Source organism: Sylvia atricapilla, chromosome 7, assembly GCF_009819655.1.
Source record: "Sylvia atricapilla isolate bSylAtr1 chromosome 7, bSylAtr1.pri, whole genome shotgun sequence".
NCBI lineage: Eukaryota > Metazoa > Chordata > Aves > Passeriformes > Sylviidae > Sylvia > Sylvia atricapilla.
The window spans coordinates 31,634,925-31,652,073 of NC_089146.1; the positions used below are offsets into that span (position 1 = coordinate 31,634,925).

At 40.4% G+C, this 17,149-nt stretch overlaps 1 protein-coding gene across 4 annotated transcripts in view; it reads right to left on the minus strand.

The window, feature by feature from the left end:
* Positions 1-17,149, minus strand: part of NCKAP5 (NCK associated protein 5) — a 377,012-nt gene that overhangs the window by 326,461 nt on the left and 33,402 nt on the right. For all 4 annotated transcript variants that reach the window (XM_066323141.1, XM_066323142.1, XM_066323143.1 and 1 more), the window contains exon 2: positions 4,295-4,423. In XM_066323141.1, coding sequence (XP_066179238.1) covers positions 4,295-4,363 — 69 coding nt within the window. In that variant the 5' untranslated portion in view covers positions 4,364-4,423. The remainder of the gene's footprint in view (positions 1-4,294; positions 4,424-17,149) is intronic.

Genomic DNA, 17,149 nt, shown 5'->3' on the forward strand with positions numbered 1-17,149 from the left:
CAGCATCACTTGTACAGCAGATGAGACAACAAGGTAGTATAAAACTATATTGAAACTGTAAAAGGTATATCCTCCTTGGGTGGCTTTGGTTTTTAAATGCCAGGCAGAAAATACAAAGATATTATTTTCTATAACTGATCTCATAGGATTCTCACCTGTGAGAATTGTTATGAAGTTAATATTTCCTAACAGTTTCACCTGAATACAAAGCTCTAAAACACCAATGTCACTGCAGGCTTGCCTGCTTTGCCTGCAAATGGAAACAAGTGGGTGTAAAGCAAATCTTCAACACGTTGCCAATATTGGAAACCCACAGAGCAGTAACAGCCATTGGCTATACCGGAGACTTCTGGAATTCCACCTGTGATATAACGACTAAAAGCTGATAGAGATATAATTTAATTGAAGCTAACAGCAAGATGTCCCTTTGACCTGGGCAGAAGTAGTAGCAATTCCTCTGGCTTTTCTTAACAGTGGTAGGATTCTGGAGCTTGTTAAACTCCATGCTTTCCAACTATGACCTTCCAGTAAAGCATTAATCATCACTCACTAAAAAATTATGCCCTGTGAAGAAGATTTTATGAACATATTTGTGCACCTTTTTTTTTTTTTTTAACTTTAAAGTGTTTATTTGCCCTCATTGTAAATCTTATTTCCCCAAAACATTACCTGAAAGGGTAGAGTAGTACAGGAAATAAAACTGAACCCTTCTTTTTCTGAGGGATCCAAAAGTAGTTACTGTGCCTGTGGTGTAAGGAAGAGTGTTTTAGTAGCCATGGAATTTCTCCCTGTTTGAAGGATGTCCCCAGCCTGGATCTTTCTTATCTGAAGCCTGAAACTCACTGTTTGGTGGGGCAGGCCTGAATACAAAACACTGATGAAATTCATGGTTGTATTTTGAAGGGCCAGATCCATATTCTAAGGAGAGAGATGTCATGTCTTCTCTTTAGAAACACCTCTTTCTTTTCTCACTCAAATACCTTCATAGCTTCTATATTCAGAGGCTATGAGACGAGGAAGGAAGATGAACTTTTTTGGCTTTTTTTTAACATCAGTATGCAGTACTTGTAGATTAAATCATGGAAAAAAACATTCCAGAAGATTACAATCTGATGCAGATGGGAAAAGCAGCAGAGCCAGGCAGGCTAAGGAATGTTATCAGAAACGCCTATTTGTATCTCAGGGTCCAGAGTGCAAAAGTAGAAACATATTTTCTTTAAACACCCAGAAATCAGAATTCTTTCTGAGATATGATAATGCATAAACTCTCCACCAAACACGGAGAAGCTGGATTTGAGAGAATCAAGGCCAGATTTCCCAAGCGGAGTGTCCAAGCCTGAATGCCTGAGAGGTTAAACACAAAACCTTTGGGAAGAGAGAGGACAAGAGAGATCCAAGAACTTAGACAAGCAGGGGACTGGACTAAAGCATGATGCTCAAAGAGAATTTGATGATATAAGGGTAAAGATAAACATGTATGAGGGCAATAATTAAGAGAAGGTATGCTAGAACAGGAATTTGGGACAACAAGGAAAATACAAAGGGTTTTGCCTTTACCGGTTCAACTTAATGGAGCCACAAGGCATCCATGTGACTTACTACCAGGCTGCTGAAGGCACTTCAATCTCAGAATGTCCCTTCCAATTTGTTATGAAATAATAGCTGGGAGTAGACTAAAAAGTACTCAGAAGTTTCTAATTAAAGGCATGGATGGCACTCTCAAATCTAGTTACACATATTTTACTCAATGGAAAGCTTCAGAGATACAGACCTGTGACACCCCAGTACAGCAAATGGATGCGTGCACTGAAACTTGGCAGTGACACAACCTATAAATGCCACCTGTGGCAGAAGGTATTGCTTTACAACTGGGTGATGACAGCATGATGGATTTAAATGTACAAAATTTTGAAGTATTGCAATATTTCTTTCCCTCAACACATTTCCTTCAACACTTTCACAGCAATATGGGCTAACCAGCCACAGAACTTCAGCTGCCACGTGCTGGCACTAATTCACTGACCTCAACCCAGTGCTTGAAGACTGATTTCAGCTGTGTGCAATCTCCCACCCTGCTTGCCCCCTGCTGAAGAGCAGGAAGAGAGGATCACCATCCCATACAGCCTGAAACACTTTCTGTTTCTCCTCCAATTAAGTCCTTATAGGTGCTCCAGTATGCACATAGCAGTGATTATTGTAACACAAAGCCCTTTGGATGGTGCCACACACACAGTAGTTTCTATGTCATTGGCAAATGTCTCTCTCTACTGTCCCCTTACTCATAGAGAAGGGTAAGAATTAGACATAGTGCCCTGCCTTGGCTAGAAATCAAATCCAAATTTCTGCTAGGTGGGACTGGAAGCCAGAAATACCTAGTTTCTTGATTCCATCCACACAGCACATCATAGTCACTTCAGAAAAATGAAAGTCTCTATCTTAATACATTTAGTAAAGGCTAAATCTAGTCCATTACATCAGTGAGAATGTTTAGGGAAAAATAGTACTGATTTGCCATACTAAGCAATGTCTTTATGCAAGATTCACAACTGCTAGCATTTCCCTTCAGTGCCCAGTCTCTACCAGTATTCTTTTCTCCAGATAAATATTGACAGTCTGTGGTCGATTGTTTGGATCACAGCAGTACATTTTAGCTGCAGGATTTAGGCTGGAATCTGTTCTGGGGCTGTGTATGCATAGAACTAATAACAGAGCTTTGGGCCCTGGGACTAAGCACACTTCTGAGCCTACAAAACCTTTCAGGCTTTGTCTGTCTCTGGGTGTATTACATAAAGTTGTGAGTTCATACCAAACCTCCCTTCTCTGCCCACAAGCTAGAAAGAGTTTTAAAGTGTTGGGAGCACGACCTGACCTGCTGTGTGCGTGCAAGCCGAGAGAGCAGGTTTTGTTACAGCTGAACAACCTGAAAACAGTCACGTCTCAGTACCAGAGCCCTGAGCTGCATGGCCTCAACAGGGGCAGCTAAACCAGCTCTTCCTTAGGGTCCTCAGCACCTCAGGGTCTGGGAGAGAATTCACTGTTCTTCACTACTTTTTGTCCTCTCCGGCTAATTATATTTTTCCAAAACAAAGGGATGCAATTCATCAGCATAAGAAATGTTGCCAAGAAAAGGACAGACCACTTTTTAAACATTCTCTGCACATTTCCTCACTGGCCAATTGACAATACCTGAGATGTGCCTTGTAGCTAAGGCCTGAAGGAGAAGAGCAGAGTCCTTAAAGGGGTGGAAACCTGGGAAGGTGGGACTCCTCTGCTGACCCAAATAAAGAACACAGCAGGTGATTGAAGAGCATCAGTGGATAGACTGAAACTGCCTGAGTCCATGTTCACTGCTATTAGCATGTCAGCAGGCTTTATACTTTGGGGGAAAAAAAAAACCCTGAGCACAATTTTAACATAAGATGAAGAAAAGAAACTACACAGTTGTAATAATGTGTAAAATTTGGGTAATGGGGTTAGCACAGGTGTGGCATTGCAGGCAAAAGGGCTTTGGGGTCCCACAGTCACTACCTCTATGAGTATCAAAGAGATGGCACATTTTCTTTGGATCTCTCAGCTTTCCCTGTTTCAGTATATTTGCAGATTGTCATACTAAATACCTGACACTTTTATCCTCGTACACAAATCTTCCACATCTATGAGCATTTTCTGGTCAGGTATCTGTAATACAGCTCTAAAAACTCCTTTGTCTCAGCCATCCTTTGAAAATATTAACTAAAAATAAACCTAGAACACAATCTCTGATGAATTTAAACCAGCAAAAGTAATTGTTTTATAGCATGTGGCATTTATGCTTCTTTTTCAGTAGATACTAGGGTAGTTTATAGATAGATTATGGTTTATAGATTCACTGTGGTGAACACATTTTTGCTGATACGCAGATAAACATTTCTGACAGAGGACCTCATCTACTTACAGCCCTCATATACTAAGGGCAAAGCAGCACAGGATGATCCCACAAAAGCTCAGTAGTATTTTAGTAACAAATCTAATTTTTCTAATTGTCTGGATTCCTCCCTTGTGCAAATTCAGTGAATTCAGGGATTTGTTTCTATATGATGACAAGTTTCTACTAGGATGTTGTAAAATTCCTCCAAATTCCTTCAGTACTTTTTTGCTGGAGAATCTGAATAATCACAAAATGTTGTGATGTTGTGATGAAGAGATAAACACCTCTAAAATGTATGTAATTGTGAGTATTGCCTCTTAAAAACTAATTTTTATGACAATATATATATATTTATATTCAGTAAATGCAGCAAATATTCATTCTTACCACAAGACTGCTGTCCAGAGAAAGTCTTTTCCCAAATTCCCTTTTCTGTAGCTGTCTTTTTTTCTCCATAGCTGAGACTATTTGTTTTCCTTTTGATCGACTAGAAATGTCAGGCTGCTTTCAGCATCACTGAAAAAGAAAAAAAAAGTAAAATATTTAAATGCTTACTTCAATATCCTACTTAACTGTTACTGTCTTTCATCATTAACTTTTTAATAACCCCACAGCTAATAACTTTGTGTTTCTAGTAGGCTGTGTTCCAGGAACAAATTCTCTGTGCCAAAAAATCTAAACTCTCCAAACAGAAATATTACCAATGTGTTTGTGCTTCTCAAAGGGAGAAAAAAATCTGCTACAACTGTCTTTAGCAATACACCCATGTTTCCATAGTCTGTTGAACTGGGCTGGGAGCTGAATTTGCAGAGCCAATGATTCACCTGAAACTGGGCAGGAGGAGGGAAACAGTTTGTTTCAGATTAATTGCACTCCTCAGCAAGCCCTGCTTGTTGGCACATCTGTGCTGCTACTGTGATGTACAAATTTTGGACCTAATCCCAAAGAGTTCTAAAAGCTTTCAACTCCCATTATCCTTAACAAGAGAAAAATGCCCTCAGCATTTTCCTGAAGTTTTTAAGGTCAAAGATTCTGCTGTAATAATCAAACAGTCTCACTGCCTGTACAGAACAGCCAGGGAATTCAGTCCATAAAGCTACCACAGAGGGAATTAATATTTACAGTTTTGTAGGATTTGGTAATTCCTGACCAGTGGTTTCTACTAAAGCCAAGCCACAGTTTACCAGTAATGACTACCAGTTCTCTTTCTAAATGTTCTTGTTGCTGAAAGTTTCTGCTAGTATCTTAAGATATTTATTGTTTGTGATACAGGAATATGGGCAAAGTTAATGAATTTATTCGAGATTTACAGAAAGTAGTAGAACGAAAACAGAAATCAGAATCTAGCCTAAATTAAGGCAGGCAGATATACTCATAGAGAACCATGCACAGAAATTTTCTCTTGCATCTCCCAGTGACTGTATTACTGTATCACAGTCCCATCAGCTGAAAAACAAGACTTGGCAAAAGAAGAAGGTCTGTGTGTTTCTGATCCTTTTTGCTTGTTGTGGACATCACCTTGGATCACCCACAGCCAGGTGATGCACAAATCACTCTGCTGGGGGGTAGCACAGCTGGCATTCCCAAAAGCAGCCTTGCACGTGCCCTGCAGACACATTTGCATGCCTGTGGATAGACGTGACTTCTCACGCACCTGTGAACGATCCCATCTGTCGCTGTGGGGATATCAAGCGGATAAAACCTCCCCAGCTCTTTCCTCAAGCTGACCCCAAATGCTCTGCCACGAGGGCACACAGGAGCCTGAACGTGGGCCAAGCACAGGCTGCCTGCAAGGAGAGCAGGATGCCCCAGGCCCAGCTGCCGAAGCCAGCTGGGATCCAGAGGGCTCCTTGAGGCAGGCACACTGGGATCATCAGGTACAGAGTGGGCATCACACTGGGGCTCCCTTTGAAAGCATTCCCATGGGGAAGCCGTGAGTGCTCCAGCTGCCAAACCGTACAGTGGTGAATCCAGCCTTCCGCTGAGCAGCACCTGGTGGTTCCTGTGCTTCTGCTGTACTTCTGGTCTGTACTCATGCAAGGCCAGAATTCAGGCCATTTTCTCCCGAACAGATAAAAGTCAACCCCTCTATATATTCATCTAAGTAATACATGCAATAAGAACATGTACCTACAATGGAATGAAAGATCTGTTATTGCACTTGCTCATTGCTGCTTTTGGGGTTTTCTTCAGGTTTACCTGTAAGCCCCCGCCTGCTTCTTTTATAGCTCCAACCCTAAAACTACACATGCTATTTAATTCAGCTGATAAGGAATCTCAGTGGTGTGATATCACATCATTCCTATTGTTTCCTGATTAGTGAGTGAAAGAAACACAATAGATTTAAACAAACACAGCAGCAATGTATTACACTGTTTGCGTGATTGTGCCAGAAATTAGTAAACAACCTTATGTAATCATTATATCATTGTCCTGAGCATGCATCATGCCTGGAGAGCATGACTTCCACCAAGGGAGTCTTTGTTGAGCACAGAGCCACTAAGGAATGAGCTAGTGAGAGCTCCAGCTGGAGCCAGTAATCCCCATGCAAGGTCAAGTACTTAATATAAGTTAAGTGCCTGAAGTTTCTGTCTGTAGGTATTTGGTGGAACCACCCCATATTCTAGTTTAGAAGTAAAAGCAGGAAGGATTATTATTAATTATTCCTATAGTTTATATGTTGCCCTGGGCTTTTGAGGTGGATTTACTGTAGCCATACCTAGCACAGCACAAGGACCTACTCATGTACTGGTGCAGCAACTCCAGACCTGCTGGCTCCACTCCTTGCCTCACACACAGCATGGGAGCTCCCATCTCTGCACATTACCTTTAACAGGCTGTCACACATCTCTGAAGAGTTAACCACCTAAGGCTAAACACACCAAGCCTTGAATCACAGGTAATTATCAGACAAGATAATACAATACATCACCTGTACCAACATAGGTTGATGCCTCAAAGTACCAATCTCAGGAGGCATTTAAGGAAAAGTGAACATCAGAGTGAAGCACTTAAGAAAAACAGAACAAGTTTCCATCTTGGAATGGTCATATTTGTGCATCATACTGCTTGTCACAAAGGAAAAAATGACCCTCCCAAGTAAGTTTCTCTTCCTCTGAGACCAAACAACAGACTAACAAAAACACAAAATGGAGCTAACACATCCACTGGGAAGCTCAGCAGAGGAGAACAGCTGTCCAGATGGAACAGTCTTGGAATACAACAGTGCTGAGAACTGCTTTGCCCAATCATCAGAAATACTGTTTTTGTGTTACCAAGAGAACAGACTGTAGCAATGTACCTGCCTTCCCTGACCAATTTGCTTGTCAATATGTTTACAGCAAAGACACCAGTGATCAGCACAGATGATCCCATTTAACTCGGTGGAACTGTGAACTATTGCAAAGTCACATCTGATTTATGATGTCTTCACCCACACTGCATTCACATGTGTATATTTCCAAACCTTTGAGGGCTCATCTTCTAGTTCTTTGTGCTGCAGGAAATGCTTCTGCTGTAGGACACTTCCCTAAGGGGCTATAGAGTTCATCTATGTTGAGCATATGGGGGCAAGCACTCTGTATCCCCAAGAAGTGTATGGGGATCAGTCTAAGAGGATGCTGGTCCCAGATGTTTGCCCAGTGTATTCCCAGGTTTGCACTGAGCTCAGGGCAGAAGGTTTTGTATGGACACAGAAAAAAACTCTCAGAGGAAGACCCAAGTGTGATCTTGCTTCAATAGGGTATTAACCTCACTGCTCAGGAAGCCAGCAAGCCAGAGGCATCAGCTTGGTTATATATCCTAAAGTGCAGTATTTTTAGTACTCACTAGAAGAATGTTCATTATTTCAGGAGATGGCTTGAAAAGTATGCCCTGGAGAAATGGTTTGATTAACATAGAAAAGCACTCTCTAAAATCTATGAGAGAAATTTCTTGGATTATAATACCCTCTTCATTTCTAGCAGTAACAAAGGATGATTGATGTATATTGCTTTAGCTGATGAAAACGTACAACATCACATTCCTCGGATAGGCATCCAAGATATTTTCAGGCAGTTTGAAACTGCAGTCACATTTCAACAGAGTTATGCCAACATATGCCAGCTGGGAACTAGCACACAGTATATCTGTTTGGTAACTGGAAATGGACTGTATTTATTTTTCTCTCGCAAACATGTACAAATTTAACAGTTATGACACATGACAAAAGTGACAGCTCCACAAATCAGCATCCCTTTGTTTAAATTCAGGGTAGATACAATGCAGCCTCCTCACTCTTGGCTTTGCACGACTTAATGCTGCCAGAAGGCAAAACACCCGTGGGGCAGCAAGGTATTCCCTCTCAGCAGCCAGCTTGTCTTTCCCAGGTGTTAACAAGAGGAGAGGATTTGTGATTTGCGTAAATTTAACTGTTGGGTAACAGAATGAGGCCAGAGTTATACGGTGATCACCTTTAAATGCTTTTTCTACTCTGTTAGGTCTGCTTGCTTGACAGCCAGACTTTAAGACTGAGAGAAAACCAGCAGAACTGGTATTATCCCTCAGCAAAGAGAGGAGGAGGGAAGTAATATAACTGGCATAGGTCACGAAGCAGCAATGAGAAAGTAAAGATTGTCATCAATGTAAACGTTAGTTAGAATGAACAGGTGACCTAAAGGTGAAAGATTTTATATCTCATTACGAATCTGTGGAGTGATTCAGTTTCCTAGGAACCTAATTGAATTGAGTCTGTCATTTTGCAGCTGGGTTTCTTTTGCCAGCTCTGGTGTTAACACCAATGTGCACACACTGGCTTCTGTTGTGGTCTTTGTAGGAAAAGCATAGTAAGTACAGTTTATCAGGGCCTCCCAGAACTGGGAGAAAAAAAAAAATTCTAGAATTAAAGAGTTGATGTTTGTTTAACAGATCAAGATCCAGCTCCAGAAGATTACTACATTTATCTTGCTAGGCATAGGCCAGTAAAAATATACTAGATTTATACTAATGAATTTGATATTCCACTTGGTTTTTGGGAGTTAGGGTTTTTTCTTCCCCTAATGGCAGAGTATTCAAACCACTCTGCCTAGTCATTAAAAGGCAACTGTGAACATGGTTTCATTTCCACACCCTTATCTCTCCCCATTGTGGTATTTGGCTTGGTCATGACTTTAAGTGACAAAGCAGAAAAATAATTCCTAAATTCTCCCGTGAGTTGGTGTTTCAAAATTCAACACCTGGGAAATAGAAAACTGCAACAACATCAGCACTTCTGCAACCTGAGGCTTAGCTAAATGCTTTTTGTTTTGCCCCAGTGTATTTCACAGCAGCACCGTGGGCAGACCCTGCCTAATGCCAAATACTCCCAGGTATTCGCTGAGGCTGGTCAGCAGTTCATTAGCACTAATGTACATGTAATGCACTCACACCCACTGGATTAGGTTGCTATTTAGATTAGCAAGATGCATTTTTGCAGGCAGGGAAGGAGAATGTGCCATGTGCCAGCATTAATGAGTTAATTAAATTAGAAAAATTCCAATGCAGAAAGCTAAAATGCTTAGATGAGTAGAATATTATGGGAATTACAAGACAACAAACACAGCACTGCTGTACCATTCTGCCTATATACCTAGATATTGACTGGCTTTGGCAAGTTGTGTTAAAAAATACAAAATATTTGGGCAGAATAATATTCTTTTCCAGTTCTCTGGTTTTGTTGTTGTTTTCCTGTGGAATAATTAATTTTCATCCACCACAAATTTCTAACAATCTCTAAAGCTGTTATAAAGTTTACTGGAACTGTACAGGCAGTGCCCAGAGTCAACTGTGCCCTGCAAGTTATTTTGTGACCCAAACCACTCCCTCATCCAGTGGTCCTACAGCTCTGACTGAGAACTTTGCAGCAGTCATAGTATCATAGAATGGCTTGGGTTGAAATGGACCCTAAAGATCATCTTGTTCCAACCCCCACACCATGTATAGGGATGCCACCCAACTGGACCAAATTGCTTTAAGCCCCATCTAACCTGGCCTCAAACACTGTCAGGGATGGGGCACTCACAACTTATCTGGACAACTTGTGCCTCACCACCCTCTGAGTAAAGAATTTCTAACACCTAACCCAAATTTCTCTTCTTTTAGTTTAAAATCATTCCCCTTTGTCCTACCATCTGCCCATCCTATACCAGGCAGATATGATATCAAGTAGATATAAAGTAGCCCCCCAAAGAAGTGTGGGAAGGGCCAGAGCTAGACATGGAACCTTCTCATCTTTCACCCTTCCTTGGCAAGGTGTTGGACTGGATGATCTCCACAGGTCCCTTCCAACCCTATATATTCCATGATTCTTTGATTATTTTTTTTTTTGTTATTTTAATGAAGTACAATGACATTGCCTTATGCCAATCTACCAAGGGTTGATCAATTGAGAACCAAATGCTGTGGGTCTCTCCTGCCCTTACCCCATCCCTCAGAAGGGACTCAGTAGAGCACACAGGATGGTCTCATGCAATTTCTGACTGGTGATCACTTACCAGCACAGAAGAGAATTAGTAGAATGTTCTAGAAACACAAAATTTGGAAAAATGTATCCCAGCTCTAAATTCTATCCTGTTCCAGCCACAGGATTTCAAAACATATTTATGCTTTTTTCATGCAAGGTAATCTTCCGTTTATTCAGCAAACTAAACAGCCAGTAAAGCGCTCTATAGCACTGCTCCCAGGATTTAAACAAGTTAAGATTAAGGGCTTAAATCCAGCAAACCTATCAGTGTGCTCAAAATAATACCAGGAATTTCAATACATCAGAAAATAAAGAATATGGCATTAAAGATGTTATTACTACGACAGCTGTCAAGATGAATTGCATGAGAAGCATTTAAAAGATTTATATCTCAGTATCTCACCAGGTTAATTAAATGGATGCATGCATTCATTTAAGAGGATAAGGTGGGTTGCAGTGACATAAAATGAGAGGGCACAAGATTATATTCTTTCAGCATTAACAAGAACGGGTTGAACCAATATCATTTCCGTATTCTGTAATAAGCATGATTCATCCATTGCCATTTTCAGCTTTCATTTTCTTTCTGGCAGAAAAAAAAAAAAAGACTATGAACATTTACAGACTAACATAATCAAAGCTTTAACCTTTTCAGTGTCTTCTATTTGGATTGGCTGTCCATTTTTATCATAGGATTTCAGGGCCATGCCTCAGGGAGGAGAGGAATCGCCAGTAAATTACACCAAAGAATGTTGAAAGGTCAAAGGATTACCCTCCCCTGTTTGCTTTTATGGGACATATGAAGCATTCATATCATGCAATAAAATTATCAAGACAAAAATGATGAAAGATAAGCAGACAGAATACACAAATCTGTAGTCAGGACAGCATGGGAAGAAAAAGAATATATTATAGTGTTATCATCAATAAAAAACAGATTATCACAATGGTGTTTCTGTATCCTTTGCTTCTGCACTGAAATCAAATCCTTCAGAACACTGTAAGATCCGTAACCAAGAAAGATATCCAAGCATGACTGAGGCTATTCAGGCTGAAGGAAACATTAGATCCAAAGCTCCCATTTCTTGGCTCAGTTTCTAACCACCTATTATTATATATTACTTATTATTAAATACTATTATAAATTATGTGAAATAGGTTATTATGTGGTAAACATGGACTCCCTTAGTCACTGAGCCTCTTTCAGCAATGCAAGGCTGTGTTAACCTGCAAAAGGCAAGTTCTGAACACAGCAGCAGCTGCCTCTGGGGGTTTCAACACACATTTGTCTCTCCTGGGAACCACAGCTGAGCTTTGTCAGAAATAGTCAGTTCCAGCCACCTGCAGAAGCTGAACTCCAGGACCTGAGGAAATTTCAGTTATTCTTCACAGACCTACAGGGTTATGTGGCAATTTTGAGGTTCAAAAGCAAACACCCCATTTATATCCCAATAAAGATTCCTCTGGCATCAACTAGATGCAGCTTCCAATCTAGTACATCATTAATAGGGCGGGTTATTTCTCAGAGTAAAGTGGCTGGCTGGCAGCAGAGATCCAACAAAAATCTCAAACATTGAATTACAAATCTTCTTCAGAAACAGTGGCATCCAGTTCATCTAATACATTCCAATATTCAGAAAAATAAATCCAGCATCCGAATCAATGTGATAGACAACTAACTGGAGGAAAGAATTTAAAACACATTGTCAAGTTATCTATGTTTTGCTCAGTTTGATTTGTGTTTTCTTCTCATTTTTCTTTCATCAGTATAAATCAAGGCACTACTCAAGAAAGTGCAAGAATTTCAGACCTACATGTAAGATCTGGATCAGGGTCTCTGTTGCAAGCAATGGTGGATTGCCAATTCAGTTTTTGAAACTAGAATTTGGAGCTTTTGAAATGTGCCTAAAGATCCTTCCCTCTCTGAGGCAGATGCATTTCAGTCAGCATCTCTTTTGCCTGCCCATCTGTTGTAATCATAGTCCAGAGGGACCACTAAAAATCATCAGTTCATTGTGTGCACTCCACCCCTTCCACCTGCACCGCTAAAAGAGATGATGATGTCTGCAATGGACACAGGATCCCAAATAAATGCAACTCCTTTTGGCCAGCAGACAAAGGAATGAAAGGTCGTTTGTTTACTGTGGTATTCCAGCTCAGTGGATATGAGGAATTATTAAACCATCTTAACATAGTGTTCAGACATCTGGTTTTACTCCTCAGAGCACTGGGTAACACTTCAAAATGTTCACAGGACTCAAAGGAAAATTCCCAATAGAAAGTAGGTACTGTAAAAATGTTTCCTTAGTTACTAGTAACAGGCTCAGCATCCAGCTCTGTGCATCCTTAGATAACCAAAGTCATTTGCATCAGAGGGAAATGTCAGTGTCTAGGCTGCTGAATTTGTTCCTAATGAATCTGGGGCTTTGTGGGTTGTAAAACAGTGTCTCACATTTCACATTGCTGTACAGACACTCCCAGTGGGCCAGGGGCTGCCCTTACATTCCGGGCAATAACCTCATGATGAAGGTATCAGTTCAATAATAGCCCAGAAAAGAAGCTGAATCAAGCTCATAATCCCATTCTGTCCTGTGAAAAATATGGGAAGATTAAGGTGCAGTGAAATAATACATGTCGTCCCTCCATGACCTGGGAAGGGGGCAGCTGAGAAAGGGCTCCACTCCTCCATTTGCATAATGTGAAAATAGCTCCTTCACCCCAACACAACTAAATTCCACCCTGGGGAAGAACAAGAGGGGAAAGACAGCGCTGATCTCTTCCAGCCAAACCAGAACCAAGCCCCTGGTCTGAAGGGAGCAAAGCAAGAACACACAGGCACAGTCAGCTGAGCAGCTCCAGGTGCTGACCACACAGAACACTATGCACATTTCTATAAGAAAAAAATCACATATTACTTATTTTTTCTGTGCAAATGCTTTCAGAGCTCTGTAAATCTGTGCTGTTAGGACAGCAGCAGGTCCTTGGACTCTGCACTCACCTCTGTTCACTGCTACAGACAAGACACACAAGAGACATGGTGCCAGAGCAGAATTTGGAGGTGCCAGAACTGATCTAGCTCCTATAAGGATGGGCACTGAAATCCTTCAGCTGGTTCCCCACCTTTTCAGCCTTATCAGAATTTATTCTCAATTCAGCTGACCTAAATTAATCTAAGGATGCCCTAAAAGAATTCAGCTCCAAGTCTCACACACCCTTCAGCAGTGTCCGTACTCATGGTCACAGCAGAAAGGTGACAGGGTACAACTCAGCTCTACCAACTTCAAGATTTTGTGGGATGTATTCCCTATACTTTGATGAGAACACATTAAAAAAAAAAACTCCAGGGAGATATCCCAGCCAATATAAGTTCACTTTATTCTTACACAGCAGAGCATGTAGGACTGTGGGATATCAAGACCATAAAATTGAAAGGAATTGATATACATTGATTAAACTCCACCTTCAGCTTATGGCCAAGAAAACTATCATGGAAACATTAAAAATGAATGATGTTCTGTCTTCATGCATATTTTCTTAATGGTGACAGAACGCTGCACAGTGTTGGCATACCAAACAGCTCTCCACCTCTTATCCCTGCAATTCTAGAACAATCCCATCTCTATTGCTGACTTCAGCCTGGGCCAAAAGGATAGAGACAAACTTTAATAATCTTTGCTGCAATTGTATGAATTCCATAAAGTATTGACTTGGTGGGGAAGGATTAACCTTCATAGCAGCTTCAAATAATGACAAATAAGAGACTAAAATGTCAAGGAATGACCATCCACACAAGTTTGAGGGACACACCCTAACACTAGAAACAGCAAGAAATTGATTAGGTTTATTGACAGTAGAAATAAAAGAAATAAAGGGGGGGAAATGATGCTGAGTATCTGAAGAAATTACCTAATGTGAAATCCAATGCAGAGAACCAAAGGAACACTTGTCATATGAAAAAATTGGGCAGGATGAAGTACAAAAAATACACTGAAAGTGAGAATGCTGCCAGAAGTGAGACGTCCAACAACCCTGATGAGGAAGAAAAGAGCCTGCTCTGCCTTTCTTCTCAGCATCCCTCTACTTTGCTGTAGTTCATCCACATTAGAGACAATTAAAGGCTTTTGCTTTTGAAAACATATTATTCCATCCTTCCTCCCCACGCCATCAGCTGCTGGCAGTGCTTATTCCAGTTCCTCAGTGTGAAGACTGCTTGTCACACACTGATTTCTAATTTCTCCATCTGCCAGAAATGTAATAAAAATGTAAATTAAAAAAAATAATGAGTTTCCTACTTAAAAGGTTCATGGCTCTTCTATGTTTTACATCATTCTGTCAGTCTTTAGCTCACCTTTGCTCAGTTCCACCAGGTGAAATGTCAGTGAACACATAGACTGCCATCACAGATAATAATCCAATACTTTGAGATTATGGATACAGTACTATCCCTATTAGAAAGAAAGGAGCTACACTATTAGAATTCTTTAATCTTTCTCTGGAGCATCTGTCCATTCTGAATGCAAAGTAAAAAGAGCTCAACTATAAAAGAAAACAAAAAAAACCAAACCAAAACAAACAAAAAAAAACAACAACACCAACCAAACCAAAACTACTGGCAATTCCTAAGTCAGTTATTCACCGAAATCTGAAAGATGTCTTTGCTTGTAGAAACAACAGCTGGGTTGGCACAGAATTTTTCATCCATTATTTTCTATAGAATTCATGTAACAACTCAAAGTGGATAATTTTTACCTAGACTATTTCTTGGAAGCAATGCTACGCAGATTTAAATAAAGCCTTTAAGTGTATAGTTTATGCACCTCGTCAGACTTGCAATAACCAAAGTTATTCAATATTACTATTCAGCTTAAAAATTCAGCTGGGAAATAAAAAGTATTATTAGTATGGAAGGGGAAGGTGTTAATACACTTGTATGTTCTAAATGATCCACTGTGAATTTGAAAGTGCATTTCAAGACTAAACATATACTTGAAAAGTTTAGGGGTTTTCTCTGTAAGTTTTATTAATTCAGGGTGGATTGGGAAAAACAGTTTTGAGCATAAGCAAGGAAGAAAAAAAATCTACTTGGTTCATTTCAGGTAAACCCTAAACGTTTGCCCATATTTTGAGCTGGAGATTTAGGTTGATTCACTGACTTCTCCTGTCTCAGTTTCTCCACTGCCCTGTGAAGGTAGTGTCATTTACCAAATAAATCCTCTTTGTCAAAGACTTTAATAATGAAACTTTCTATTAGTGCTGCTTCTCTGTGTCATTACTCTTCTCTATCTACCAGATGTGCACATCACTATAAACTCAAACAGGGGAATAATCCTCTCTCCAAAACTCTGCCTGTGCAGTGGAAGACACTCAGTTTTCATTCACATCTTTGCTGTTCTGTCAAAATTAATTTGATGGGAGAAATTCAGCTAGAACTGAATTAAAGCCAACAAAGAAAATATTCTGCCACCAAAAGCAGGTATGTAGGTGAGACAGATATCCTCTACTCCCTCCACAGATTTAAGCCCATCTTCCCTGCAGGGGAAACTAGGAAGCATTAAAGCAGCATTAAAAATATATAATAATTAGAGTAGGCCCCTTTTTTTTCTTTAATAGTGGGGAAATTAAGCAGGCTGCTGCAGTCTTTAGTGCTGTTCACCTTTGATTTTCCTTGTTGGCTCACAGTAATATTACCTACAGCTACTGCAGTGAAGAAAAACTCTGAATGGGACTCCAGGAAAAGGAAAACAAAAGAAAAGAAGAAGCCAGGTGAAGCCTTCATGGGACTTCTTGCCTAAGGGCGTGCCCTTAACACATAAAATTTCACATTCTTCCCCCCTTCTTGGATGAGGATCCTGTGAGTTAAATCTCCACCTCTGCTTTGCCTCACACCTAGCTGAGCCATCCCATCCGAGCTGAGTATGGCAGGAGCTAAAGGCTCCACCTCAACTGGTGCTGGTTAAGTCAGAGACCTCCAGAGGGGTCTCAGTTGTGCTGCCCAGAGTTAGAAACTCTTCAACTCTACATCCAAGCTCAGAATCCTCAGTGACACAATTCCAGGATCCAAACATGGAATTCAGGTGGAGAGGAATAAGTAAAACAGGTAAAATATAACTTGTTTTCACACAAACAACAGCCAGTGGGTAAAAGTGAGATTTCGGTGCTTTACTGGGGAAACAGGATCCATTAGGAAGATTTGCTCTCTGCCAGGAGCAAGACAAATCCTGCTTAGGCTTTCTGGTACACTGCATGTGACTGTGTACCTTACAAACAATTCTATTCCCAGGACTGTTCCCAAAACTATCATCTAGGTGACAAATTCTTGGCAATGTCTTAATAAAGTTTTTTTTTCTTGTGACAGCAGAATTTTCTGGTAAACCAAAAGAAAAGCAATTCACTTGATTAAAGATAAATTGGTAAATATAAATGACAGAACTTGTTTGCCGTGACATTGAGATGCATTCCCAATCAATAACACCAGGACAGAATTGCAGCTTAAGGGAAGGAATTCACTAGTTTTAGGAAAGCACATCATCAAATCCTAAACAAGTCTACAGATTCTCAAGCAGAGAGACAAGGAGAATGGCCAACCTGAGGCCTCGTAGATAGTGCTACCCTTGTCAGTCATTTGGTACTTTTTCATTTACTGGTCCAACCTCAAATGAAAAAGATGAGGATTTTGGTCTTAAAAGTTAGAGCTAACAGCCAGTGACATAAGAGAGAGCTGTTTATTAAAATGTTACACCAGGTTTCACTTTAATGCTTTCCTT